Source organism: Necator americanus, assembly GCF_031761385.1.
Source record: "Necator americanus strain Aroian chromosome Unknown Necator_2022.05.29.01.07, whole genome shotgun sequence".
Lineage (NCBI taxonomy): Eukaryota > Metazoa > Nematoda > Chromadorea > Rhabditida > Ancylostomatidae > Necator > Necator americanus.
In genome coordinates, this window is record NW_026986548.1 from 299102 (window position 1) to 326808 (window position 27707).

The following is a 27707-nucleotide window of genomic DNA, read 5'->3' on the forward strand; positions in this document are numbered from 1 at the left end:
CAGAGCTCTCAAATACTATCGTCGATGTTTTCCCGGGTGTTTTCTAAGGACATCTCTCCAACCCGTGTACCGTTTTCAATTACTGAATAAATTATCTGCAGCTACCACGCTATCCACTGCCCTTTCCATAATATAAATAAAAATAAATAAACACAACTCGAACTGTATACGTAGAGGAGAGAGTAGCCACTTGCTATCACGACAGCTTGACAGCATATTTTGATGCAGAGGATAATGGTCCGAGGTCAGAAACTAAGGCAGACTTCTCGTAATCTATGGATAAGGTGTATGGTGTTAATCAATCCCTACGCGGCTACGCGTTCGATTTCAATTTAGAATTCGTTTGAGATCTAGAAATGCAGCCTGGCAATGACTTGCACGGGCTGGCTGATGTGTCGAGTCAGTGTTCCTTTTCTCCCAGAGAAGTTTGATATCAACGCCGAAGCTATGAAAGGCTTGGTTGGCGCTAGGGCGGATTCGAACCTCCGATCGATCGTGCAGCCACAGCGTAACCTCTTACCCTCTGAGCTGCACCGCTCCATAAAGATTTATGATCATTTTCATTGCCATTATTTTGATGTTATTGGACTGGACCTAAAAATTTTTTTAATTAGCCCTTAATAAATTTTGTTCAAGTACAAGTCCACGAAAAGAGTAATTAAAATGGTATTATGAGTTCATACTTTATAGGTTTATATACTGCCGCCGCCAGGGAAGAAGTATGAGCAGTACACATAATCATTCAGTATGCTGATCCTCTGACTCTCTTCTAAGGTTCACGATTAAATTTGACACATTACGCCGTGATTTTATTTTCATATTTGTCAGTAATTTTCGTGCAATGAAACATCTTAAAACTTTCCAAGACTGTAATGTGTTACACTATTATGAACTAGAACAGCAAAGAAGTGAAATGTTACGTGGGCACTTACAGCATCTATAAAATTTCTGCCAAAAAAAATCGTTAGAAACTCTGCTGTCAGAAAGAAAAAAAACTATTCTCCTTCATATACATATATAGGTGCGATGGGGCGAAGCCGGACCCTCCTCAGGTGAAGGGGATCAGCTCATGGGGTAAAGCTCAAGTGATGAAAATCGCTTCGCCAACCGTCCAGAGTGAGAGCGGTTGGAGTACTGCCCCGACAATCGCATATACCCCCATGTATCTACACACTTTTACTTGATTAGTCCGAATGCAACTGAAGAAAAATTGAGAACTGAACTCTCAGTGAAGAAAAGTGATCCTATGAACTTTGACACAACGGTATTGGACAACCATTGGGTCTGCGGGACTTTTACAAGGCTTTCTGTTCCCTCACGGTTTCAAGATCAGTGTTTTTATTGTTATGACAATTGTCTCTATTTTTTCCGATTTGTTTGAAGTCATCGCCATCTGTAATGAAGTTCCAGGTGAGTTTCTCTTTGTTCTTCTGAACAGCAACTGCAGTAAGGGTAATCTCCAGACAACCCAGGATCAAGTAATCCCTTGAAATTCTCGTGAATATTTCTTCCGTTTTTACAGGCTCTAGATGTTTTGCGATGATATTGAAACGATTTGGTACAAGTCACCGTTTCATCCACAATAACCGACCTTTAAATCAGGAAATGGGAAGATTTTGGGGCAAATTGTATGACATAAATTGGCATTAAAAATAAATTTGTACTATTATTATTATTCATATTTCTTTTTGTTCTTCTCAGTCAACACTTCCTCGAGATCTCAAATACTGCGAGACCTTCAACAGATTCTCTGTTTTTGTCGGCTATCTGTAGCATTAGGTTGTCCAGATGTTTTTTGTTTTTGTGTCGGAGCTGTTGCGCCCTTTCTATCTGATATTTGGCTAATTCTGTTTTCACGACTATCGTTTTCCTTCAAATTCTTTCAACTTCTCAAGAAGTATTTTTCTCGGCGCTTCATTTTTTTTTTTGAAATCTTACCTCTAACCACCATTCCGGTGACAGAGGATCCCAGTCGACGTGTTAATAATCTTGATCCTCCCAATGCACTGTGGAAGTGCACTCAATTTCCGGATTTGTTCAATGATTTCCTTAAGAGCACTCATAGTGTTTCTATCGCCCTCGTTCCTACGCTGCACTCTCAACTCGATTTGAATTTCACGTTCTGTTGTCCACTCGGGCGTCGTTTTTCACTGTTTCAGCACTATAGTGCGTTATCTTTGGCCAACATGAGAAACGAAGGCAGCAGTTCCCATTTTTCTGCGAATCGTTATCCCTCAGCGAGTCCTTTTATTTCTTTTTCATTCCTTGCCGGTTACTTGTACTTTGAATTCCTCGGTTTAACCGAGAACTGAACGCTGGTCACTGTCAGCCCCGACGTGCTCGCACTGGGCGCCAAATTTCACGCCATCTTAAGGATCTTCTTGGAGTAGCGGGCGTCGCCCATGCTTGACCTAATTCCTCTTGTATTAATACATGTCTTTAGTGTTGATGAGACATTTTTTCCATCACCGCCTGCTTTGAAACCTTTGAGGACTCTACAATGCATTAAACTCAAACAATTCGTTTCGCTTTAAATTCCTCCATTTTGTAGACTCTATGTTTTATTTTTTTATATGAAAGATAGTTTCCTCCAGTGCTGTCCTAAATTATCATCAGCTTCCAGACTCAACTACACGGCCACAACTTCAACTTTTGGAAAGTTACGCTGTAGAAGATTTTCATTGTCAGTACCACTGAAAGGGGTAATTATTAATGGCATTTTAAATACTAAGGGAACCCTTTACTTACGGATTATATGCTTTAAAAGGAATCTAGCACCCAAAAAAGAAGTTTTAAACTTGTAGTTTGAGAATCTGCGTTTTTGAAAAACTTTTCCTATCATAGCCGTTCAGTGTTGTCATTGTTTAATTTCGTCGATAGTTTCTGTCTCTGATATTTTTCAGATAATTATTTGTCCGGGATTCCAGGGACCGGTAAGCGTGGGTAGAAAAAACATGATAACAAATCAAAAAGTGGATGAGCATGAGCAATATTCAATATTGCTATTAGTATTTTTAGGTAATTAGACGAGTTGTTGGGTTTTTAGATATCCTAAGCGTAATGTAGAGTAGGCGCAGTATTGTTACTTGCTCATTGTGTTTAAAGTCTAACGTTGTGTGGACAACTCTGTGAAACCACGTAAGTATAATTCAAAAGCAGGCATACAATTTTTACCACATTTACATTTTACATTTATTACTATGTGATTTTTCAGTTATTATATAGGAACAGTAGCTTTGATAAGTCGCAGTAAGAATACTATAGAAATTATAATTGTGTTATATTTGATACGCAGATCGTGACCTCTCCTTTCACCTCTGCATGTGTGGCCCGACGGGCTACTATTCTTTATATACGAAAAATATTCGAATTTAATAGCAAATAAAAAGAAATTTCACTTAACTCTTATGATTCTACATCTACCGCTAAATTCTTTCCTTCTGTATATTCGAACCTTATTCCCTCTTTTCCGTCCTCTTCAGAAAGTAGTTTCTAGAGTCACAGAAGTCCACGGTGGTTCATGTCACGTTGCAAAAACAGAGAATTCAGCGAAAGACATGCACATAGTATAAAGTAAGTACAAATGTGTATCCAGGTTTTGCTCACTCTTCGTGCTCCGATGAGCATTTCTTCGCTGTTCAGGGAACGCATTTTGCCTTCGCGATGGTCCGCAGAAGGCCTTCCAAAATTAATTTCCCGACCCTCGCAGGTCAGAATCACATCTATGTACCTCAAATAGGGTCTATTTAGACAACGGCAGCTTCTCCAGACTCTGGCCCATTCGAAGCCGCTGCGTACATTTCACTGTTTAGTTAGATTCTCAGCGTGGCTCCATCATTTACGTACCATGACACGTCAGAATGCTCCGTTTTTACCTGGGGATTCCACGTGGGACTTGATTCGGATTCATTTTCTCTACTGTTTCTCATTTCTATGAGTCTTGAAAGAACGGAAGGTCGAGGAGCACAGTGAGCAAACATAAACAATAGCGGCGACAACAGCCGAGCAGGTGGGTGTTCGAGTCGACTATAGAAAGACTAGCAGTCTCCTGGGGAGTAACTGTACCGATCTGTGTTCTAAGCCCGGAAATAGGCTTAGTATAAAATATCTACTCCGTTTTGCACATATTATGCTATAGAAATTTGAGCTTGTAGCGCAGTGGTAGAAAGTCACTACTTTGCCAGAACGGTCATTAGCTCGAAAGCGCTGAGGAAATTGATAGAGAAAAACAATCCTTTCTTTATTGGGACTTTCAGAAGGTACTTTGATAAAGAAGAAATGTAAGGACATATTACAGCTTTCCGACTTGATTTTTCAATCTCTGGTGGAAATATTTCATATTTTCATACATCCACCGTCGCGCAACTGAATGGAATCAGTTAGAACGATCAGTTCTTCAACATCTCTCAAGGATTTCTTGTGTTTGTTTGATTAGTGCTGCTTTTCTCCCAAATACACGTCACCTGGGCACACTTTATTGTCAATGGCCTGATAAGTTTCTTGTCGACCTGAGCACTTTTTTCTTTATCAGCTCGCTGTGAATCACATTCCGTTGCTACCTTCTACGAACTGCCACCGATTAGGCTATCACACGCCTTCTCGTCATGTATTTTCTTGTACTACTTTACGAAACTTTACATTTCTACAATAATTTGTGTTTTCTCCAAGATATCAGATCTTCGATCAACCACATATGTCCGATTTTATTTGCTTCAGTAAATCGTATCCCATTATTTTTGACAATTTAGTATCCTGGAAGTGTTCCACATCACCGAAAAATCCTTCCGCTTCCCTTCTTGGTGACGATGAGATTTTAAACATTTTCTTTTGATCCCCATTTGTTGTTGTTTTATTTTTAGTTCTCAGAAGGAGAAGAAAATAAGCTCTTCTCTTTATCATTCTTTCTGTGATTTGAAAAAGTGCAGAAGAGAAAATACTGTTAAATGTGGTTTCGGTGTAGCAGAACGCAAAATTTGGATAGTGCATGAATATTTTAAAATGTGTTTAGTCGTAATACGAAGTAGTAGAATAAAAGTGAAGTGCGAAAGGTCAACAAAATCAAAGACTTTGCGATAAGAATGGGACAAACAAGCTCAGCGACGTTCTCAGCTTCACTATCAAACGATGTGTGTAACTTCTTTGGTGTCCGTCGTGTTTCCAAAAAAAAAAGTGCTACCATCAACGTTCTTAAGGGTTCTTTGCCTCTTTACATTTTCACCAAAATCATCCCAACTCTCACTTATTTTTCCCCTAGTTTTTTTCTTCAATTCTTTTCTATTACGAAATTTTGAAAAAAAAAAACACAAAATTACTTTTTGTATTTTGTGGTTATACTATGTATAGTAATGTAGATGCAGATGTAAGTAAACTAGATATGGTACGTTTCTTGGAGCGAAGCGAACTATCCATTTATGTCATCCTGTAGAATTCCAAAAAGTCCGATTTGTGGTTTGTGGTGTGGTTCTTGTACGTATATTTTATTCCATCAATCACGAGTGAAGACAACATTGTAACACCTATGTAGGATATTCTAACGATCGAGAAGTTACTGGAGATAGATCTTATCGACGTTAATCAGTAGTTCTAAGCAGCCATAAGTGAGCGCTAAGGTTAGCAATGGGTAACTGTGAATTGGCTACAGCCTACCCTCAGGGCAAGAACACTTCCCGAGCTAGGACTATGCCTACGAAGAGGAGCTGGAAACACCCTAGTAACATTGCTTCGCATTCTTCTTCAAAATGTTGTTTTCTGTGCCTGCGCGCGTCAGATTGTTACCGCTGACATTCCAGCTATATATTAAACAAAATTTTTCTTATTGTATTACTATTGAAACACTCTTGTCTCAGTAAAAACTTGACTTGCGAGATTTCTTGAATTATTTTGCTCGATATGAATTTCTTTTGCTTCCTACCGTGCTATGAGAAGAACTAACCTTCTTTTCAACTCTCAAATGGTCAAAATTTAGATAAGCTGATATCAGCTTCTGCTGATTACAGACAAAACTTAAAGGAAATGTCACAACTCCATCGAGCAGGTTCCTATTATTCAAAAATGGAGAATGTTCTAGTGCAACATCATTTTAGAAGCACTTTCGCTAGCTTCGAGGAGAAACGTTTTCGAGTATGTGAAGAGGTTGTGGCGCATAGCACCCAAATTATGGTTTTTTCTATCAATTCCTTCAGGTTTTTGCACGAGGCACATCTATGCTGTCACAGTGAGCTCATAAGATATTAATTTCCTAGGAATTCTCTGAGGAAGCTGTGTTTGCGGAAATTGTTCATTTTTTCAGGGACTCATGTTTATTTTTCTGTATTTACTCCGTTTTTCCTGGTTGTGAAGCGAGAAGCGCAGTCTCTAGAATACAGTAATTTGCAAGCAACATATCCTAACTAATGAAAGCGATGCAAATGAATGACCCATAAAATTGTTCTCGAGGAGAAACCGCTGGGTCAGTCCAATCCTTATTCTTTCAAGCAAAGAATGTGCCAATTTATCGACCAGAGAGAAATAAAAATCTTGGTTGGTCATTGCCGGTTCCGAAGCACTGACCGCACGGACGAAATGACCACTTGTAACTGTGCTACGCCTGCCTCGTAACTTAAAGGCATCACCCCACGAATCTGGAGTGGTACGGATTTCTGGTGGAGTATTCGTATACGGGGTCGTTGATTATGGGGGGAAGGGTGACTCCGTCCATTTCTTCCTAATTGAAAGCGGAAAACTGCCCGAAAGATACTGCTTCGAGCGCACTCTTTCCTACAAGGAGTTCGATTGGAGCGCACCGTGCGGCGCCGCATCTTTCGGGCCGTTTTTACGGCAACTGGGAAGAAATGGACGAAACCGCAACCCTCTCCGTAATCTACTATCCCGTATACGAATACTCCACCTGAAATCCGCACCACCTCAAATTCTTGGTATGCTGCCTTTAAATAATGCTACTGTTTGTCAGTCAAATTCGCAACACTTTTGTATCTGTGTACATTTGTTTGAATGCAGTTCATTCACTTCGTGGAACTCACATGACAAGAATGATTATTCGCACTTTGGCGATCATTCTCTAATCTATCCGCTAACTCTACGTAAGTGCACGCAGTTAGTTCTGATATCATATGTGGAAATAGAATTCATTGTGTTCAAACGTTATTTGACATTTTATGCTCGCATTAGCCTCAAGTGTCTTTCTAGAGTATGAAATCCGGTATTCCTGACGTATGGAGTATGGAAAAGAATTCCTCTAGAAACTGGAAATCAATAACATTCTTACAGTTTGAAAGCAAACAAGATATTGCGACTTCCTAGTACTCCAAATCCTTAAAATGAAAGAAGCAAGTCATTCCGACGACTTAATGCCCATGGTTCCATCAGCAACGAAGAGCGGTAGCAAGCGAAATAGTGAGGCGCCGATGACCTATGTGTACCACTAAGGAACCGCTGGCGGGCGCACTTTTCTTGGAATGGCACCGTGCCGATCGAGTCACATGTGCAACTGTTGGTCCGTCATGGAATTAGCAGTGTTGTGTTCAATGCTGCACGTGAGTCTAGTTACGCTCCTAATTTAGCCACTGACTCGTGTTGTTAAGGAAACGCACAGTCGACCGTTCATATTCATTACTGAGTCGTTTCCTTACGTTTTCGTTTGTCACCACAAAAACTAGGTGTGTAGGGCAATCGGTACCTCTACTCTACTACAGGTGGCATAGGTGCGCTGTCAGCGAGGAATGAAGGAAGGAGGGAAGGGGAGATGTCAGATGCATCCGCAGTGACCACCCCATGTCGCTTTTTTTTAAAGATTTTCTCGCATATCCCACTAATGGCAGAGGCAGCTGTTGACTTCTTGAATGGTGAATGTCTCCTTAGTTCACGTAGTTCATCCACGGTTTGCCGAATGAGGTGGCGACCGTTTCTGGAGACTTACGCATTCTTCCTTTTGCGGTGGTTTCTAGTCTCTCTCTCCACTTACTTCCGCTGTCGTCTTCTTCGAAAATCCACCGATCTTCTCCTTCTTCCGTCCGCAACTGTAGATGTACGAACTTGATATGTCAGAGCTTACGCCACTATACGTTTCCATGCCGTCCTAGGCGTGGGAGTCTCATTCAGATGCCGATACTGATCACTCTAAAAACGCTGCGCTTAAGCATTGTTCATTCAGCCGAGCTGCCATCTTACAGCACAATTCTCTAAAGTGTAAATAATGATTCTCACGTCTGTATTACAACGTGGTAAAGCGGTGCTGTAAGGGAGGATTTATTCTGGATTGTTTTTGGCGTTCGATGCCTCTATTGTTTTTTTTTCATTCTATTACTATTATAACTATCTAGTCGTAAAATCTTTGCACTTACCTTTTCTTCTACGGATCACTTTATCAGGAAAAATCACTTTTTTATGTCGTAAGGTTCCTCTGACACTAGTAAGGGAAATGTTCGCAGATTTGATGAAAGAGCTTCGAGGATACGAAATGAGCTACTGAATCCTTCAGAACTTTTGGAATTTGCACGACTAGCGAGGATTTGGGAAAAGTTGTCCGGCTCCAAAAAAGACGTAGAGATTGAAGGAGTCCCGTGAATCATTTTATAAGCCAGCCACGAGTTTAAAAATTTCTGAATATGAACATACTGAATCTGAATATGGATTCGAAGTCGTCAGCTCCTCCTAGAAGGATTTATTAACGCCAAAAACTTGTTCGTTTATCACGCTTATACTTTAACGGCAGTATATCAAGAAATTTGTGATGTTGGGGCCTTTGTGGGAAAACATAGTTCGGGGTATAGATTACGAATATGAGCGTAACCACTTTCGATTCTTTCAGTCGTCCCGAAAAACGATGTGGGGTTTGCCATAGTTCCTATGAGGTACGTAAGAACGCACCACCCTTGTACGTTCCTTCAGAAGCCCGCCTGAATGGGCTGGTGAGGAGAGCTCATTGATTTTCAATCGCTCGCCCCTGGACGCGGCCCATTCTAGCGTACCTTATCGGAACTCACACCTTTTCAGGACGATTAGAAGGAATTGAGGAATTGAGCGTAGCCGCATTGATATTCATAGTTTAGGACCTGAACCCTCTATTGTCCCAAAGAGACGCAAACATCGCCAAATTCGTGATATCCCACCTTTAAACTTGTGTTTTTGTGTTTATGCTTCTGTGCATATACGCGCTTGTGCTCCTAGCTGTCAGTTTCTGTTTTATTTTTTTTCTGAAATAAGTGAAATAGTACACACTCGCTGTTTACTGATGTGATATATGATTTTTACCTTTCCTGCGTTGAAATTTACTTTGTAAACTGGCACGGGATGGAACGCAAAAAGAGGGCGTTCTTAGCGCTTCATTCTTTCTTCATTCTTCGTTAGCACTAGGTACTACGTGGAACATTCTCGGATTATGCAACATTGAAGAAATCCTTGAATGCACAACAGATCGAACTGAAAGAATTTTGTACAATATCTAGCTTTCCACTGCAAAATGTAAGCTTAGGAGGGAATTCTGGATATTTCTTCCCAAATTTTTGCCTTTTCGTAGATCTTTTAGAATTTTTTTAGGAAACGAAAGCTCCTATATGCGTATTCTCGAAAGTTCACATTAAATCTGCAAAAATTTCCTTTACTTGAAATTATTCAATGGAGAGAGAGGTCAGTTATTGCAAGCTTACAATCCTTCGTCTGTGATGAGAAATCCTTGAAGGCTTGCACTGTACGAACATTCATAGAATGGAGATCTTAATAATAGCTGTTCTGGATTCGGAGAGAAAATTGCGGAACGCGTCCCATTCTTTAGATTTTTACACATCACTCAACGAGAATTAGGTCCCGAAAGAAGCCTGAAAATCCGTCGTTAGTCGTATGTTCGGCATTTTATTATAATAATAAATAACTCTCAAAATATCCTTACTTTTCTGTTTCAGTAAGGAAATTTCAATATCTGTAGTAGTTGAGAATACTACTCATTTTGCAACAACATAGGTTTCTTAAAGAAAGTTGTATTTCTTTGAAAGTATCTTAGGTCACCTTACGGAGTTCCCCAACATAATATTTTTAGTGGGTCGTGTTTAGTGCGGCGGGTCTTATTGCTGTCTGCTCGCGATGACTCGGCTTATACTAAGTGCAATTAGGCATTTGAGGATACGCACAAGTTGTATGCATAACTTGCACAGCTATGCGGGGGGGTTACTCAGATACTGGAAAAAGATGCTGTTGTCCAACATACCGTCAGTCCCAATCCAAATAAGTCAAACACCTAAATGGGTCTTTCGGTAGTAACTCCCCGTTTCGTTACGCTGAACTGTCGGATGTTGCCGATCTGAGGTACTCGGATCGTTCGGTTGCGGTTAGGCAGTTCACGCGGATTCTCGCGGGAGGTGGAAGGAGGATCGTCCGTATCTGCGTCTACGCCTTGCTCTCCCGGACTTGGTTTCTGATGAATTCCGCAAGCAAGATATAGCTTGGAAACATTTGCGATGGATTCTGTGCGTGGCTTTGCTGTGGATCGCGAGGCTTCGGCGGAGCTGTGCTCAGCGACGACACACCTCGGCGAAGATGCGGGCAGCCGTATCAGGCAATGATACCAGCCCGATTAACGCTTTTGAAAATCGATGCACCAAGAATTCATCAGTGTCAACACGACGTTTTTTGATCCGAAACATGTGTTTCTGAGTCATGACTTCTCCGACCGAAAAAAGCCCTCAACGGCCTGGTGTCGTATAATCCGTAATACCAGTTCCCCGTCAGTTCTGCTATCGAATCATCCCTATTAGGCACGAATTTTATCGGGAATTGGTTTGAACTCCAACGCATCTCTTCCGACACTCAATTCCATAATCTCACCTAAGTTCTATCTAATATTTGTCGGATGTATACGACTTTTTCTTTACCAATTTTTGGTAACGTTTCTGTGCAGGAAGTTACATTTGAGACTTATACAGAATTCATTCGCGACTAGGATTTACTCCTGCAGTTTTTTTAGGGGAACGCTTCGGAGATTCCTAGAGGGAACTTAAACAGCTTGCTTGGGAATGTTATGTTCGAGTCACCTTCATAGTTCTTGTTCAAATTGCTCAACGTTTCTCCGCGAACTTACTCGAAGCATTTACGAATACATTCGTCAAAGGCAGGAAATCTCTTTCTCACTTGCGTACAATTGTTTCTATCCGAATACATATTTCATTCTCTTTTTTTTTCTTCATTTGCATCTTTTTTCTTTTGAATCGCTTCTTTTTCCCTCGGCATCCACCCACCTCCATGGAAAAAAGTTGTTGCACCTGTTGTTGCTGCTTTTATTACAACCAATCGAGGAAATTAAGCATTTCTTGCGATGTTAACTTCTCCTTAGCTGATATTGTATCAGGTTGATGCCATATTTTTTCGTGAAATGGCTTGTGTGGATTTGCTCTACGTTGTCCTTGAATTGCCTCAGGAATCCGTCCTGTGATGATGCCTCAGATTCCTTCAGATAAACCAGTCGAGAGAGATCAATTCCATTCTTTTCCACTCTAAAGCTCTAATCCGTGCTACGTCTAGGACAACAGCTTCGATTTTCTCGAGAGTCTCAGTAGCATGATTTTCCTGCCCGCTTCAAATCTAACGTTCGTTGAGAGAGGTTATGCTGTAAATTAAAGGTCCGCCTTCTTGAAAATCTTTTTCTTTCGAGATGAGGACCGTAACGCAGTTGCTCGAATATGAGCGATGTGAATTCTATTTTTAGTACATGGAATAAGTATCTATTGAGGTCTAATAAACTATCACTGGGAGATTCTCATTCATCTATTTAACTCACATTAAGATGCTATATCCTGTGCCTTCTATTTTTTTCTAACTTCAATCGCCGTTAGTGCTTCACTTGGTGTAAAGCAGCTTACTTCAGAGAAGTGCTGTTTTAACAATCCCCGTTGTCTTAAAATTACCAAAACTTACTGAATTAAAATTACTTTAAGTCTTAGCATACTATTTCTAAAGGTTAGGTTTTTTGAAATTTCACTGTGTACCAGCACTCCCAGTTATTTGCACAGCTTTTTTTCTCCGCGAGACCTACTCTCCATGTCACAATAGGACGTAATAATAGAATGCGAGAACATCTTAATCAAATACGATCTTTGTAGATCTGTCTTGGAAAATCTTTGATGCTCCTTTTTTTCGTACCAGATTTTAGGTCAGGCGATTTTCTTCCGTCGTAAATGACCACTTAAGGAGCTGCTGAGCATTTTTAGGGACAGACCTGTCCCGTGCTACATAAACTATTCATTTTCTAGTCATTGTTCACGCATATTTTGAATGTTTTTGGTTTTAAAGCTGAAAAAAACAGACCATGGCTGCAATTTAAGCGAAATCCTGTGCAGTCAACTTTGATTTGTCTTGGAAACCCTTTCTTATGCATTCGTTCCATCTTAGATCCTGTAACTATATAATCTTAAGTAGGTCTTAAAGTAAAATAGGAAAAAAGCTTTCCAGTAGTAGGCGCAGAAAACAGAACACAAAATGTAAGAATATGGCATTCAGTCCGCTTAGAGACAAAGCAGATGAAAAAGAGGTCAGAGAAAGAAAGGTTATATATAACTGAGCTTGTTGGATTACGTTAGTACGAAGTTGAGGTACGAAAGAACTTTTTTTTCGTAGCTCACTTCTGAAATGTAAATAATGTTTTAAACAATTTTGAAGCAATTTTTGTAAGCAACAACAATTTTTTTCGAATAGCAATGGTGAGAATTCGTCTTCTACTTCGTGTTGCTCCTCGTTTTTTCCTTCACTTGGTTCACATCTCCATCTGCGTCTAGTAAGCTTACAAACTCCCACCATATATATATATATATATATATATATATATATATATATATATATTATATATATATATATATATATATATATATATATATATATATATATATATATCAACTACGGTTTAATTGTTTTTATTGGAAAAGTCCGGCACATGTACATCTTCGTAGTAAATTAATTAGACGATCATTTTCAAACGTGCTCTTAAATTTTTGTGTCTGACCTTCTGCTTCATTCACTCAGTCAGTTTGCTCAGAAACAAATTTTTTGGCGACCTTTGGTTCTGTGGATGTTTTACGCAGCTGTTGGGAATTTCTGATAAATTTCTCAGTTGGTGAACATTGCTCGTCAAACAGTAAGCAGTTGAAGAGAATAAGTTCTAAATTTAATATCAGACTCCATCAACATTCTAACGACACTGCTAATACTCATTATGGGTGGAAAAATTACCATGTTGTCGCCTTATTTTGTGATTTTTGCACGCAATTCCCAACTTGCTCCGCTCATCGCTAGCGACGTTTTTTTTAGTTTCAAAACTCATAGAAAGGAACTGCAATAGAGTTTTCTATCGTAAAATGTTATCGCTCAAGGGTAAACAGAGTCCTTTGCCCTCCGGGCACATATGGATTGTTATGGATTGCTACCAGATTTGTCTGAGAGTACAAGGACATTGACTTAATAAATAGCTTGGTCATGTAAGTTATTGTATAGATCATGTATAGCGTTCACTGGCCTCTACGATTCTGAATTTAATTCGAAAGCGCCAGTACATGGCGAGGAACTTTATCAGGATCGAACACATTTACGAAATGCTGGACATTCTTCACGACCACCTGCAGAAATGGTTCACTCTAACTGCGAAAGCTCCTCACTGACTGAATCGCTGTTCTCAGCGAAATGGTTGACTCGGGAGAGTCAATCGATCTCGGGAGGGATATCCCTGAGGATGCATGTAATGTGAAGGTGTGTATGCTATGTAGTGGTTCAAGCATGGGTGCGCTTGCGCTCTCGGCATGCCCTCGCTCCGTTTTTTTCTTGCCACCTCGAGCCACATTACACTAGTGCTGTCGCCTCCTACACGCCTCCGGTATTGACCTTTCTTTTACTCATTTTCTCTATATTCTTTTAGTGGTCTTCACTCTTTATCCTCCAGCAGCTGGCCAAATGCGAGGAAAAATAGATGAAGCACTTTTCCAGTCGCTGCAACAGATTTCTAATGAACGTGTGCTATTTGCCGTCTTTGTGGCTGTCCAAAGATCATTTACATATAATTATACATACACTCCGTTGAGGTGTCGTTCACATTCTCTTGTTTCAAATTAACTAAAAACATTCACACACATGTTTCTGCGCCCTCGCACCCGCTTTTGTAGAAATGAGCTTTTTAAAGATGAAATACCGGCTCGGGTTCCTTAGATTTCCTTATCGCGTCTATTCTTTCGCAAACGAAAATATTATGTTACACCGTTATCCGTGCTGTGCTCTGTTATCATATTACTTTATTATTTGTACTACCATTTTCTTATCCTTTATTCCTATAAATCCTGATCTTCAAAATGTGATCGTGGGAAAGATGTATGAGAGAAGAGATTTCATATCTGAATTTATTCTGCATCGTATAGTTTGTTTGATAGCAATTTATTTCTGATAATTCTTGAGATTTGCTGCTTACCTTGGTTAATGCGCTCATATCTGTTGCTGTTTTCGCCTGATTCTTTTGCATGGACAACAACTTTTTTTCCATTTGCTGTATTGAATGTTGAATGGAACTGTCGGGATGCGGTTTGAGAGCACTTTCTTTTTCGCATAATTGGACCAAGCACGAACTGCATTGCACTTCTTACACTTTCTAAACTCTATTTGGTTTGATTCATTGAATCAAGGCAGTAGGGAATTTGTCGAGAATTAGTTGAAGAAATGTATAGAAACGTAAGGACATATGCTACTTTTTAGACTCCCCTCAGGAGAACAAGTATGATGGGAACCTCTGATTACGCCTGATCATAGTAGTAACCAGTGAAGCCGGCTGCTGCGTGGCTGGCCATTAACGACCCGATGCCCACGAGAATCCTGCTTAAAATTGCCTGTCTCACCCAAGTGCACTCGCATCTTCCTTTACACTCCAGCTTTTCTTCAAAGAAAACATCTTTTGCGGCCATAGAAGAAGATCTTCTGCTCTAACCGGACTTTCCGGATTCCGTGAAAACACTGCTTCGGCATTGGCGATGCGCCGACTACCACCTTTCGGATTCGGACGTGGGTTCCCTCGCTGTCCCCTTTTTGCAAGAACATGCTTCAGCGAGGCTGCGCTAGCCTGCAGATCACTACGGCAAATGGCTCATTATGTTGTGGAGTGTCTGGAATTACTCCGGTTGTCCTTGTACAATTACCGCTCATCGTCGATTGTACGTACACACTACTTTTCCCCCTGCGCATCTGCACTTTGCGTACTCTCTGCTCATCCTCACTGCTCACGCTTTTGTTTGAATATGTTGTTGTAGAGTGCTCTTCTTGTCACTCTGGCGCTGTCCCATCCGTTTTTCGACCTCAGTCATGTTTCATTCTTCCTATTCAAATCGTCGAGGAAGTGTGATTTTATGGACTACCACTTTCGAAGTTCCATTTTTTTCACGAGGCCACGTATTTTTCATTTTTAATAATATGAAATTAACACTTCAAGATACTTCACATTTATCCATTTTGTGTTTCCAGTCGGTTTCTATCTACTTCTGCCTCAAGGCAAATTGACCTATCGTTTGACATGCTTGTTGGTATAAATCTTAGGATATTATCCATGCATCTCGACAGATGGCGTGTGATACATCGCTCTCGTCTGTTATGGAACTGCTCCAGTTGCTTACTGCGGCTTTCCTGAAATAATGTTCCCCTTTCTCTTTGTTCCCTGATATAAATCCCTAAGATACTTCTGTTTGAGAGCATCCTCGATAAGAATGATCCAGCATTTGCAATGTTAGTGACATTAACTTATTTATTAAGACTTCGGAGGGAGAAAAAGTACTTTTTAGAATGGAATTTGATTCGGAAAATGAAAAATGGATTTTTCTTATTTCCACCTCCTTGGTAAAAACAACCCTAGATTTTATTACTGGGTCCCGGCGTCTACTCAGGCCACAGTTTTTTAAAGAACTTTATTTATTCGTTCTCCACTGACGCTTTTTTCTGCCCTGTTTATTCGTTCCAGTCCTTGTCAACTGACTGACTTAATTGAATGATGCCGCCAAGTATGACTCCCAATCTAACTTCCTCTACCTCGTCTTTGCCGATTCGACAACTCTCATTCTATTCCATAAAATTCCCTTTATCTATCTTCGTCTGAACTGTTTGCAAATTGATTTTTCACTTTAATTTCGTTGCTATCCATACATACATATATTGCCTAGTTTTGTCCATTTCTGACTTTTTTCGTCGATAATAACAGTGTCTGGTTTTCGACGTTGACCATATTTGCTCTTTGGTATTTTGCTTTCTCTTCTCCTTTTTTTTTTGTCAATTTGTACACATGTGTTTCCAATGAACAGGATACTGATGAATACTTCCACGAGCCACAGAACTCGAAGTGTTCGGGTTGATTTATCCTGTTGGTGCTCCTGGAAGTGTGTATTCACCCTGGTTGAACTGTTTAACGCTGTTCCGTTTACTCCTCTTCTTCGTAAATTACAATGCGTCCACACATTTGTCAATATTTTCACTAGAACTGTTTTCCCCGCTCCTCCTAGTTAATTTCGTGTCTCTTCTCTTTAATCCCATCTGATCAGCTTCATGTTTAGGCGCAGGGTTATGGTGGACTACTACGCTGCTCCACCGGCGTTCCACCAACAACACCAACCTGGGTACGATTACACGCAGCAGGAAGAGGAATGGGATCGTGAAGGATTATTGGATCCAGCATGGGAGAAACAACAGAAGAAGGTGGGAATAAAGGGAGTAGTCCATTTTAGAGCTGAATGTCACGGTTGATGTCAGTTCAAAGTGTGGAGAAAATTTTCAGCACAAGGAATTGGTCTTATTCGGGACGACTCGAGAAAACCAAAGAAAAAAGAATAATAGAGTAAATGAACTGAATGAAATTGCTCTGTGGCAAATTTTTCTTCGTTTGAGAGGTCGTTTGGATTAGCTGGATTAGTATGCACGTTCTAGTTTTGCTTCCCTTTTTTGACTTTGGAGCGCACGCTTCATAGCTCCCTGTTCATGCAGCTGATGACGCGCTTTTGTTCAGAATGGCTTCATGAAACTACGCTCCTGGACGAGCGCAAATAGCCATTCACGCAAACTGAACATTTTTTTCTTGACTAGTGGTTATCCTTCCTATTTGGGCGCTACAACTGGAACATAAAGTAATGCGTGAATTGAAATTAAACCTGGTACATCAGGGTTTTGTATAGGAGCTCAGCGACAGCTTCTCCAGTAATTGACACTGTGGAGAAGCGGAAGAGGCGGGTTTTTGGTACGTACGGTGTGACAACGTTAGGAGTGAAAAAGGCTGTCCATTCTGCGCGCAGATCCGTCTCTGTCGTCATGACGAGGAACATCTTATAGATTAACGCATAGTCATTAAAAGATTTTCTTGTGAGGATGTGAGGGTCCACTTTAGGCGTTTTTAGAGTATGATACTGGTATCAGAGACATAAATGTACGATTGGGCCAAAACTTTTGCAGAAGAGCGAGGGGACATGATGAAGGTGCGGGTGCTTAACGAGCACGCCCGTCACTAAAGACGTCGCTAGACTAAGTCAGGGGTTGTCAAAAACCACTTGGATTTCTTCTCTCCAGTGAAACTCCAAAAAGTAAGTGTGGTCCATTTTTGATCTAGTCTCGAATGAGCGAAATTAACGTATCCGTCACCACTTTCGAATCAGTAATGCTAGTAGGTATGCCAGGTACTCCAACTAAGGTAGACAACTTCAGCGTAGCTATTTTTCGCTGTGTTTCATCCGGTGTCTACGGTAGCTCTCTATTCTTTCGTAGATGTTTACATGCGTACAGGTTTACAGTTTATGGACAGATCTATCGTATTTCTCCTTATAAGGACAAATACAATGAAAATGAAACAGTGGGTCTTCTTCTCCTAGAGTTGTTATCCAATATTACTTGCTTGGTTTTTTGACACAGTGGCGGGGCCCCCGGGACCTGGCGGATGTTCGGACCAGCGTACAGTGGACAAATTTTCACCGGATAGAATTGATCCATCCCAAGCACATTCACCAGTTTTGGTTAAAGAGCATTAAATATGAGTTCCATATGAATATGATAGTTTAAATACCAGTTCCTTCAAACTTATGTAAGTCTCGAAGCAGAATCTAATTTCACTCAAATATTCCACCTCGCTGAGTCCTTAATTATATAGGATATCTTCACAAACAAATTATTTATTATTATTATTCACTTACTTTCGACCAAATATTTATTTATTATTTACTCCCACTATTGACCCCAATATTTGGGGTCAATAGTGGAAGTAAATTGTTAGTTTCTTCATACCCCACTTTAAAAGCACATCCACTGTCCCACTCTTCTATGATAGTCACGGAGAGACCATGATACAACTACAGTTTTCAATGCGTTCCCTCGAGGATGGTTGTGGCTAACTGCATCCAAACTGTCCTTGGAAATCCAAAGTAGCCCGAAAATCTGCTTGGTCTATATATGCGCGTGCAAATGGACTCTTCGTGGATTGTGAGACTCACGATTTTTTTTTCTCAAAAAGCGCACCTCAGGCATTTTATTATGGATCGTCGTAAAGAAAAGGTGTTTCTCTGAAGCTAGCACCTTTTCAATTACTAGTAAACTTGCCATGTTCCTCTATGATTGAAAGTTTTTTTTGGGGGATTCCAAACGGTATGTACTCATCAAAGCCGATGTGAAGCCTTTGGTGCACCTTACAGTCGGGTTACCGTATGATTTAAAGGCATCATCCTATGAATCTGGGGTGGAGCGGATTTCAGGTGGAGAGTTCCTATACGAGGTCGTGTATTATGGAGAGGAGGGTGATTCCGTCCATTTCTTGCTAAGTGCCGTAAAAAGGGCCCGGAAGATGCGGCGTGTGCACAAGGCTGGCGCACTCCAATCGAACTCGTTGTAGAAACCAGCGCACCGGAACGCCCGAAGCCGTATCTTTCGGGCCGTTTTTTTTACGGCAGTTAGGAAGAAATGGACGGAATCACCCTTCTCTCCATAATTTGCGACTCCGTATAGGCATAACCCACCTGAAACCCGCACCACCCCAGATTCGTGGGGTGATGCCTTTAAAAATGATTTGTCTAGTGTGCTCATGCATGTCCATACATATCCTTACGACAACGTTTTCCAGACATTTACCGCCTGGTGCAACTCACACTTGAGGAAAGCTGGCACAAGCATCGAACTAATCGAGGAAGACTTTCGAAATGGTACACATTGCGTTTGTGAAGTTACTTAAGATTTTAGTCCTTTAGATTCCGTTTAAGGATTGAAGTTGATGCTTCTGTTGGAGGTAATTTCCGGTGAACCTCTACCACGCCCGGATCGCGGCAAAATGCGTTTCCATAAGATCGCTAATGTCAACAAGGCTCTCGAGTATATCGAGAGTAAAGGAGTAAAACTCGTTTCCATCGGAGCCGAAGGTGCGTGTTTTTTTAGTTTGAATGTGAAGAAAAGAATTTTGTGCTCCGCAAGATAGTTTTTGATTTTTTTAGTGGTATGAGATGTTAAGTTGACAAACAGAGTTTTTGTAGAACCTCCCTGATTTACTCTCTGATTTCAATTGAGGTTAAAAGCCACCGATATTGCTTGTGATTTATGTAGTTTGTAGTGTAGAATGGGGATCGATTGAAAGATGATATTCAAAAGCTAAAAAGTTTGTAAACTTTGAAAAACAGAAAAAAAACAACTTGGAAAAACAGTGTGATGCAAAAAAAAAAAAACACTTTTTGAACGATGGCATACAGGCGTATACAGCGTAAGAGATTATTGATTAGTTTGTAGTGTCTTTTTTGTCGGAAATAAATTTTTAATAAATTCACTGAGAAGACAGTGGGGAGGCAGAAAGCGAGAGTCCCAGGGACTGTCAGACGAAGACCTGGAAAGTTGTAGATCCCTTGATCTCCTTATTTTGAGGAAATGTGAGGACGAACCGTAATTTAGCATCACCAATCGGCTTGCAATCTCTCAATAACGATGAAATGAAATGAAGGGGCGTTGTCGCAATTGACCGTAGAACTTTTCCAGAAATTGTCGATGGCAATGTAAAGATGACACTCGGACTCATCTGGACAATTATCCTACGTTTCGCCATCCAGGACATCAACGTCGAGGGTAATACCTTGACATTAGCCTTCTTTATTTCGTTCTTATGTGTTAACTATCTTTTGATTTTTATTTATAGTGGAGAAAATGAGTTTTTTTTTTTTGAAAATGCTCTTTTTTGAGCAGCATATTACTTGATTGCTTTTTTCAGAATTGTCCGCTCGTGATGGTCTACTGCTTTGGTGTCAACGAAAGACCGCTCCGTACAACAATGTGAATGTGCAGAACTTCCACACTTCATGGAAGGATGGTCTCGCCTTTTGTGCCCTTATTCATAGACACAGGTGAGGCTACCTTTTCGTACTGAGAACACCTTACCACTCTAGAATAATTCAGCACGTAATTAAAGGCATCACCCCGCGAATCGGAGGTGGTGCAGATTTCAGGTGGAGTATTCTTATAAGAGATAGTAGACTATGGAGGGGAGGGTGATTCCGTCCATTTCTTAAGTAGTTTCCGTGAAAAACGGCCCTGAAGATGCGGTGCCGCACAAGGCTGGCGCGCTCCAGTCGAACTCTCTGTAGAAAATAGTGCGCCAGAGCACCTGAAGACGTATCTTCCCGGCCGTTTTTTACGGCAATTGGGAAGAAATGGACGGAATCACCCTCCTCTCCATAATCTACTATCCCTTATAAGAAAACTCCACCTGAAATCCGTACCACCTCAGATTCGTGGAGTGATGCCTTTAAGAGAAATCATAGCGGGCTCGTGAAGAAAAAAAAACGGCTTTTTACCTTTGAAATTGGGAATGTTTCGCGGATACAGTTAGTTTAGCTTCTTGTAAACTGTGCAGTGTTTAATGTATCGTCACTTTACCAAAACATTTTTTCGAAAGAACTTAATTTTTTCTTTGACATATTTTTGAACTCATTTTCTAAGTCATCATCTTCAAAACACTCCGTAAGTGATAAATTGCAGACCAGATTTACTCGATTATTATCAACTGCACAAAGGTGATCCGTTACACAATCTCAATCTGGCTTTCGATGTCGCCGAGAAGCATCTGGACATCCCAAGAATGTTAGACGCCGAAGGTAAGAAAATACAGGATTCAGTAAAACGTTTAAATTGCAGTCCCTATTCTAAAACTACTTTTCGTAGAGCTCTCTTCTACCAGTTCTTCTAATTCTTCAAAATCGCGATTTTCTGCAGTAATTCAACTAATCTTATTTCTAGCTAGCTTTTTTTTTCTGGATTTCAGTGTATCCCTTACTTTTTTGTCTTTATTTCCTTCATTACAGTGATCTCTATCCTCATGAGGGTTGTTCTTCTCTTCATACTTTGGTTAAAAATAACCTAAGTATGATGTGCAATTGAAATTAATATTTATATTATTTTTATTGCACATCATTCTTTACTTACTACATATTTATCAATAATTGATATTAATAATTAATAATTAAAAAATAAGTGATTATCAGACGCTGCGGTCAATCCGGACGAAAAGTCGATCATGACGTACGTGTCATGCTTTTACCATGCGTTCCGAAATGCTCCAGAAGTACGTTCGGTTCGACCGCCCATGAAGGCACCACCTCCAGAAAGGGATTGGCGTAAGGAAGTGAGCAGCGTTGTGTAGACGTCGAGTGTCGAGTGCTCTGGCATGCTAACTAAGTTCATGAGTGATTTATTCGGGATTATCTAACCATCTGTCGTTGTACGACCGACTCGACGACGCGCCCGGATTGAGCCTTTAGCTGAGATCGGTGGAGTGACGACTTCCACTATTTGTGTAGTTTGAGGTGTTGCTTTCAGACATGGTTAATTCTCATCCCGACGAGAAGGCCGTCATGACATACGTTTCGTGCTACTACCACTATTTCAGCGGAATGAGAAAGGTCCGTCTTTCATCGGACGAAATTTTTCTTTTGTTTTATCGCTAAGCACTACTGCCCTTCAGCTCTGTGTTTTGTGTTGCTTCATTTCATCCAGCTTTGCTGATTGTTGTGAATTTATTGAGTTTACGACAAAATGAGAGCTGATGGAACTGTTGACCTCCTCTGAAATTCAGAGCGCTTTCTTTCTAAATTTGCGCAAAAAATAGACCTCAGTTGCGAGCGTTCTTTTGCAGCATATTGGAAGTGACAACTGTGGGTTGAAATTGGGCGCCCACAACCCCTGAAGTTATTTTTGTGCGTAATGTAATGTGAAAGAAGTTATAATAGCAGTAATGGGAGTAATAGTCAAGGTATTTTTCGACTCATTTTTAGAAGAGATGAGAATTTTATTTACTGCTGTTGCGATAATCTTAATGGAAGCTACTTCATAAAGTGCACAGAAATATACTAGATGTGTAAGAGTCCTTTTGCAACGTTGAAGTTTAGAAAATCTGAAAATCGCTTAAAACTCACGCCTACATGGAAAGGTATGAGCAAAAAGAAAAGAAAAAAAGCTCGTTGAGGAGGTCGGCCTTTTTTCAGCAGTTCTTTGAATGTCCATTTTCGTGTTCAAAGGTAGCCACTCCCTCATCAGAATACCAGCGTCATACTAGGTAGTTCAGGCGGAAACGGCAGCAAACAGAATTTGCCGTGTGCTCAAAGTGAACCAGGAGAACGAGAAAATGATGCAGGAGTACGAACACCTCGCCAGCGATGTGAGCCTTGCTATACGGTTTGAGACCCACTGTGTTATCTAGTTTCAACTGGCAGATTTTCAGCTTCTTGCATGGATAAATCACTGGATGCCATGGCTCGCCAACCGAACTACGGATGACAGCCTACCAATGGCGCAAAAGAAGCTCGACGATTATCGTAATTATCGACGGTGAGAAGAATTTTGTGCATGTTCTGAGTTGGAAAGGATCTTTCCTCTAATTAAGGCACGAGAAGCCTCCTCGAATCGAGGATAAAGGTAGGCTCGAAACATTGTTCAACACACTGCAAACACGCCTTAGACTATCAAATAGACCTGCGTTTCTTCCAAGGGATGGCCACCTAGTGAAGGTTCGTCGATTGGAGATACATCAGGAAGTATAGAAATAGAAGTGAATAGGAGTGATATTGCTTTTCAGGATATCAACAATGCATGGAAAAACCTCGAAGATTCCGAGAAAGGTTTCGAAGAATGGTTGCTTAGCGAAATTATGCGGTACATAAAAAAAACCCTTTCTTTGCAACTAGCTAATTTCCTAACATTTTCCATCCTCAGTCTGGAGCGCCTCGAACATTTGGCCGAGAAATTCCGTCGCAAGTGTGCTTTACATGAAGAATGGTCGCATGGTAAGGAAGAGGCGCTACGCAGCCAGGATTGGAAGAGCTGTGGCCTGTATAAGATCAAAGTGAGTGATACATTGGTGTAGTAAAGACGTCAGTGAAGAAAATCTGCTGAGAAACATTTCGAAATTTAGGCTCTACGCAAACGCCATGAAGCGTTTGAGAGCGACCTTGGCGCTCACCAAGATCGAGTGGAGCAGATCGCTCTCATTGCTCGAGAGCTTAACAATCTCCGCTATCCAGACATTGGACCAATCAATGCTCGTTGTCAGGTACGAGTCGTCCTGCTTGTACTACTTGCAATGCCATTTTTCTTATTTTTAAAGTAAGGTTTAGGCATATTTTAAGATGTTGTCGTTGATTGGTTTCTGTAGCACTAGAATGTAAAATGTGTAGCTCTCCCAGATATGATGATCTAAAGGATATTGAGTGTTTGCAGGCTATCTGCTCACAGTGGGACCGCCTTGGACAACTGGCTGCACAACGACGAACTGCTCTGGAAGAAGCAGAGCGAGTTGCTGAGCGCCTTGATGCGCTCTATCTCGATTTTGCAAAGAGGTACGGCTACAGTTTCATCTCATTCGCTACACAGTTGAATCTCTGTTTTGAGGGCTGCTCCCTTTAATAACTGGCTCGATGGTGCTCGTGAAGATCTCGCTGATCTCGTGATTGTGCACGAAATGAGGGAAATTCAAGAGCTTTGTGCTGCTCATGATCAATTCAAATCAACGCTTGGCGATGCTGACCGAGAATTCGCCAGCATTTCCGGGATTGAGCAGGTATGGTTCTCATCAAGACCTCATCAGTTCTTCCAACATCTGCATTTTTTTGTTGGTTTTTTTTTTAACGGAAATTCTTTTTTAAGCTGAAATGAGTGCTAAATTTGCAGGAAATTGAGCGTCTGGTTGAAAGCCATGGACTTGATCGTGAGCTTTTGCGTAATCCATACACTGATCTCTCTGCATCGGAAATTCGTCGTAAATGGGGCGAAGTTCAGCAGGCGGTGCCCAGAAGAGACGGACAGCTGCAAAGCGAACTGCGAAGACAACAAAGTGAGCCATAATGCAGACGAGGTCGAGTTGGAGTTGAGCTGCTACAATGAATCATAAAATATTGCAGATAACGAACGTCTACGTTCTATATTTGCTGACAAAGCGAACCAAGTTGGACCATGGCTGGAAAGGGAGTTGGAGAAGGTAGGTTTTTCAGAATAGCCTCAGCCGTGCTTGACGATAACCTCGCACGTCAAACCCATGTCATAAAGGGTTCTGTGCAGAACTTGTTGCCTAACGAGTAGTTTCGATCACAGATAACAGTGTCATAAAAAAATTAGGATCGGTTGTCCGTTGCCACACTGTTGTAACCATCTATAGGAAGGTCAGAACGACATGAACCGGCGACTGCCTCAAAGGAGCGCAGTGGAGACAGCCGTTGGAATCAAGGTGGGATCATCGCGAACTGCAGCGATGGGTGGTGCAACCAATAGTCTATGCTGAATTCTAAGCGCTGCGCTCCGCTGAACCAATGCGAGCGCAGCCGCTTACGCAACTGCACCATGCTTCATGTCGTTTTGACCCTAGTGGAGAAGCTATTTCGTACTGGTCATGCTAAGCACGTTCTTCTTTCAAGAACATTGGGATAAAGTGCTGGGGTCAATCAGCTGTTTGCGGTGCGCCAACGCGCTTGAGTTAAATTCAGAATCGCCAGAAGTTTAAGAACGTGGATGCAGCCTATGCTGTGAATTGCGGAGACCAGTCTCTGAAACAATGCAGAGTTTTTGTCCTTTCAAACAGGCCTGGTATCAACTTAACTATTCCGGATGAATGAATTATTGGCCTAGGGGAGTTTCGCACCATTGACCGCACTGTCCTCTCACCATTATCGCCTCGTTCCATTGGGTTGTTACTCTTGGATCATATTTCAGAGATATTCTACTCATTTAGATCTATGAAGTCAATGATGCACCACGTAAGTTTGGCCGAAATTGTTGCGCCGATGTTTCTTTCATTCTTTTAAAAGTGCCGTACCACCGTAGTTTTACTCAATTCGATTCCCTAAGTTTGGATCTTGGACTGGTTCCACTCGTCATTGACTAATATTTGACAGAAAGGGAAACTAGAAAATACTGGAGTACCATTTCTGAACCATGTTTCAGCATTCAATTAACTTCTTCTTGAGGTTCTGGCTATCGGGCTCGGAGGACGCGGACGTCTTGAAGATGCTGTGTATCAGCTGCGCGGAATCCACCAGGACGCCCTCCATTACAAGCCAAATTTGGATGAGCTGGAGAGGATCCATCAAGAAATGCAAGAGAACTTTGTGTTTGAGAACAGGAAGAGCCGGTAAGATTCTCCGCGTTTCTGACAGCGGATCTGGTCGATATTTTCTATCTTCACTGCTTTTATTTTGAAGGTATTCGATGGAATCACTTCGCGTTGGTTGGGAGAGTTTAATTACTAGCATAAATAGGACCATTAACGAACTTGAAAATCAGGTACCGCTTCTGTGTATAGTACAACATTGCCTATTTAATAGTGAGAACTATTTTTTAGATCCTCATGCGTGATAGTAAGGGAATATCCGAAGAACAAATTAACGAGTACCGTGCTTCGTTCAACCACTTCGACAAGGACAGGCAAGGTCTCGACCCTGAACAGATGCGTTCCTGCCTCATCTCTGTCGGCTACAACATTCGGCCAGGACGAGAGGTTCGGTATAAATCAGAACTGAAATTTGGTTATCCTTCTCACTACCATTGGTGTTTTATGGAATGGTTAAAGTTGCTAATTATCGTGTATTTTTCGCTATCAATGCCATTTTTCCTCCTCATCAACCAATCAACCATCGGCTAGTCTTCCTGAGGAGCGTGTTCAAATCAAAATCACTAGAACGGAATTTTTCGAAACATTGTTGGCACTGACGTTCCTGTAGAGCATTGTCACCGTAAACTTTATGTTACTTTCCAAGTGATTGGCCCACGTTTCCTTTACGGAAATAAAGGATAAAGTTTCTGGCGTTAATCAATCCGCGTGGGATACCCCTCCTCCCCTCCCCCACGTTCACTTCAATTCAGAATAGTTTGAGTTTTACGAACATGTAACTGACCTTTACGATGACTTGCGGAGGTTAGCCGATGTGCCAAGTCAGTGTTTTTATCCTCCCAGACAAGTCTGGTACCAATGTATCGACCCCGGAGGGCTGAAAGGCTTGGTGAGCACTAGGGCGGATTCGAAACTCCGATCGATCGTGTAGGAAGCGGAACCTCACTGCACCCAAAATACTATATAATCGGCGCAAAATGTGGCCAAACGAAGTGAAAGTGGAAGTGAGCGATGGGTCCTCTCCTCAGTGTTCGCTTTTTCTTACCATGCTCTAATCACAATGTCTCGGTTGAGCACAGTTTTTGGCGACTATACATTCATGCGTAGTCAAGATATATTCACTTTTTAAAAATTTCTGTTTGTCGTTTTTCAAAACAAAATTTCCTCTAGTCTTTGGCATCAGAGCCGTACTACTTCCTTCTCTTTTCATTCGTTTTCGTCTAAAAGTAGAGAACCAGAATTCGAAATTTTATCCTTTAAGGTGAATGTCCATCCTGTACTCTTTTCACAGCGAATGTTACCTAAAATTGTGCCAGCATGCGAAAAGAATTAAGAATTTTAAGTGATTATGCGGTGTTAAACATCAATACTACAATTTTTTGGAATGGAAGTGACTTTTTGGATACAGAAGAATTATAGAAATATCCCACAGATTGAGGTATTAACCTCCTTCGAAGACGTGATATTTTCAGGGTGATGCAGATCTCCATCGCATCCTATCGCATGTTGATCCGAACCGAATGGGTCGTGTTCCATTCGATGCCTTCCTCGATTTCATGACCGCCGAAGCTGCTGATACGGATACTGTTGAACAAATGATAGATTCATTCCGTATTCTCGCGGCTGGAAAGGTAAACTCTTTGAAAGAAGTGCTTCTGTAAATAACAACTCAGAGTTTTATTTCATTCAAACAACATAGGCAGATCTGATCGCTCCACCACTTCAAAATTCATTCCAGTCTGGGCTTTTGCAGTGTTTTGCTATAGGCTCTTGGTTCTTTTCTCCTTATGCTCCAGAATTAAGGTGATGAGAAGGTCGTTCTGTGTCATAGTCGTTCTCCGCCACTCTCATGGATTTGTTGCGCGACTTCAGTAATAAATGATGCCACTTTTAGCTCACTTTGCTCTTCGAACACAAAGTTCCTTCGTATTTTTGGATCCTACACCTAAATTGAATGTTACAGCCATTCATCACAGCGGACGAGTTACGTCGGGAACTGCCAGCGGATCAGGCTGCATACTGCATGCAACGAATGGCTCTATCGAATGATCCTCAGGCGCCGCATGGCTCCTTTGACTACGTAACTTTCAGCCGAAGTCTATACAATCAGTAA

General features: G+C 41.1%; 1 protein-coding gene across 5 annotated transcripts; it reads left to right on the forward strand.

Moving 5' to 3' along the window:
* Positions 1-369: 369 nt before the first annotated feature.
* Positions 370-27707, forward strand: RB195_026485 (uncharacterized protein; the record flags this gene model as incomplete). 5 transcript variants are annotated; one of them, XM_064176937.1, is made up of 25 exons in its annotated part: positions 370-459; positions 3990-4009; positions 16548-16689; positions 19088-19166; positions 19224-19379; positions 19984-20070; positions 20213-20345; positions 20980-21095; positions 21483-21622; positions 21804-21899; positions 22562-22654; positions 22718-22824; positions 22880-23003; positions 23072-23148; positions 23209-23338; positions 23408-23545; positions 23713-23831; positions 23884-24052; positions 24163-24325; positions 24393-24469; positions 25452-25615; positions 25686-25767; positions 25826-25981; positions 27067-27225; positions 27558-27707. In XM_064176937.1, the coding sequence occupies 25 exons, from the start codon at positions 370-372 to the stop codon at positions 27705-27707; spliced, it is 2967 nt and encodes a 988-aa protein (XP_064070941.1). The 5 variants fall into 5 exon arrangements, with proteins under 5 accessions (XP_064070941.1, XP_064070942.1, XP_064070943.1 ...); XM_064176935.1 differs by lacking the exon at positions 21804-21899; XM_064176936.1 differs by lacking the exon at positions 21483-21622 and having other exon boundaries at positions 21817-21899.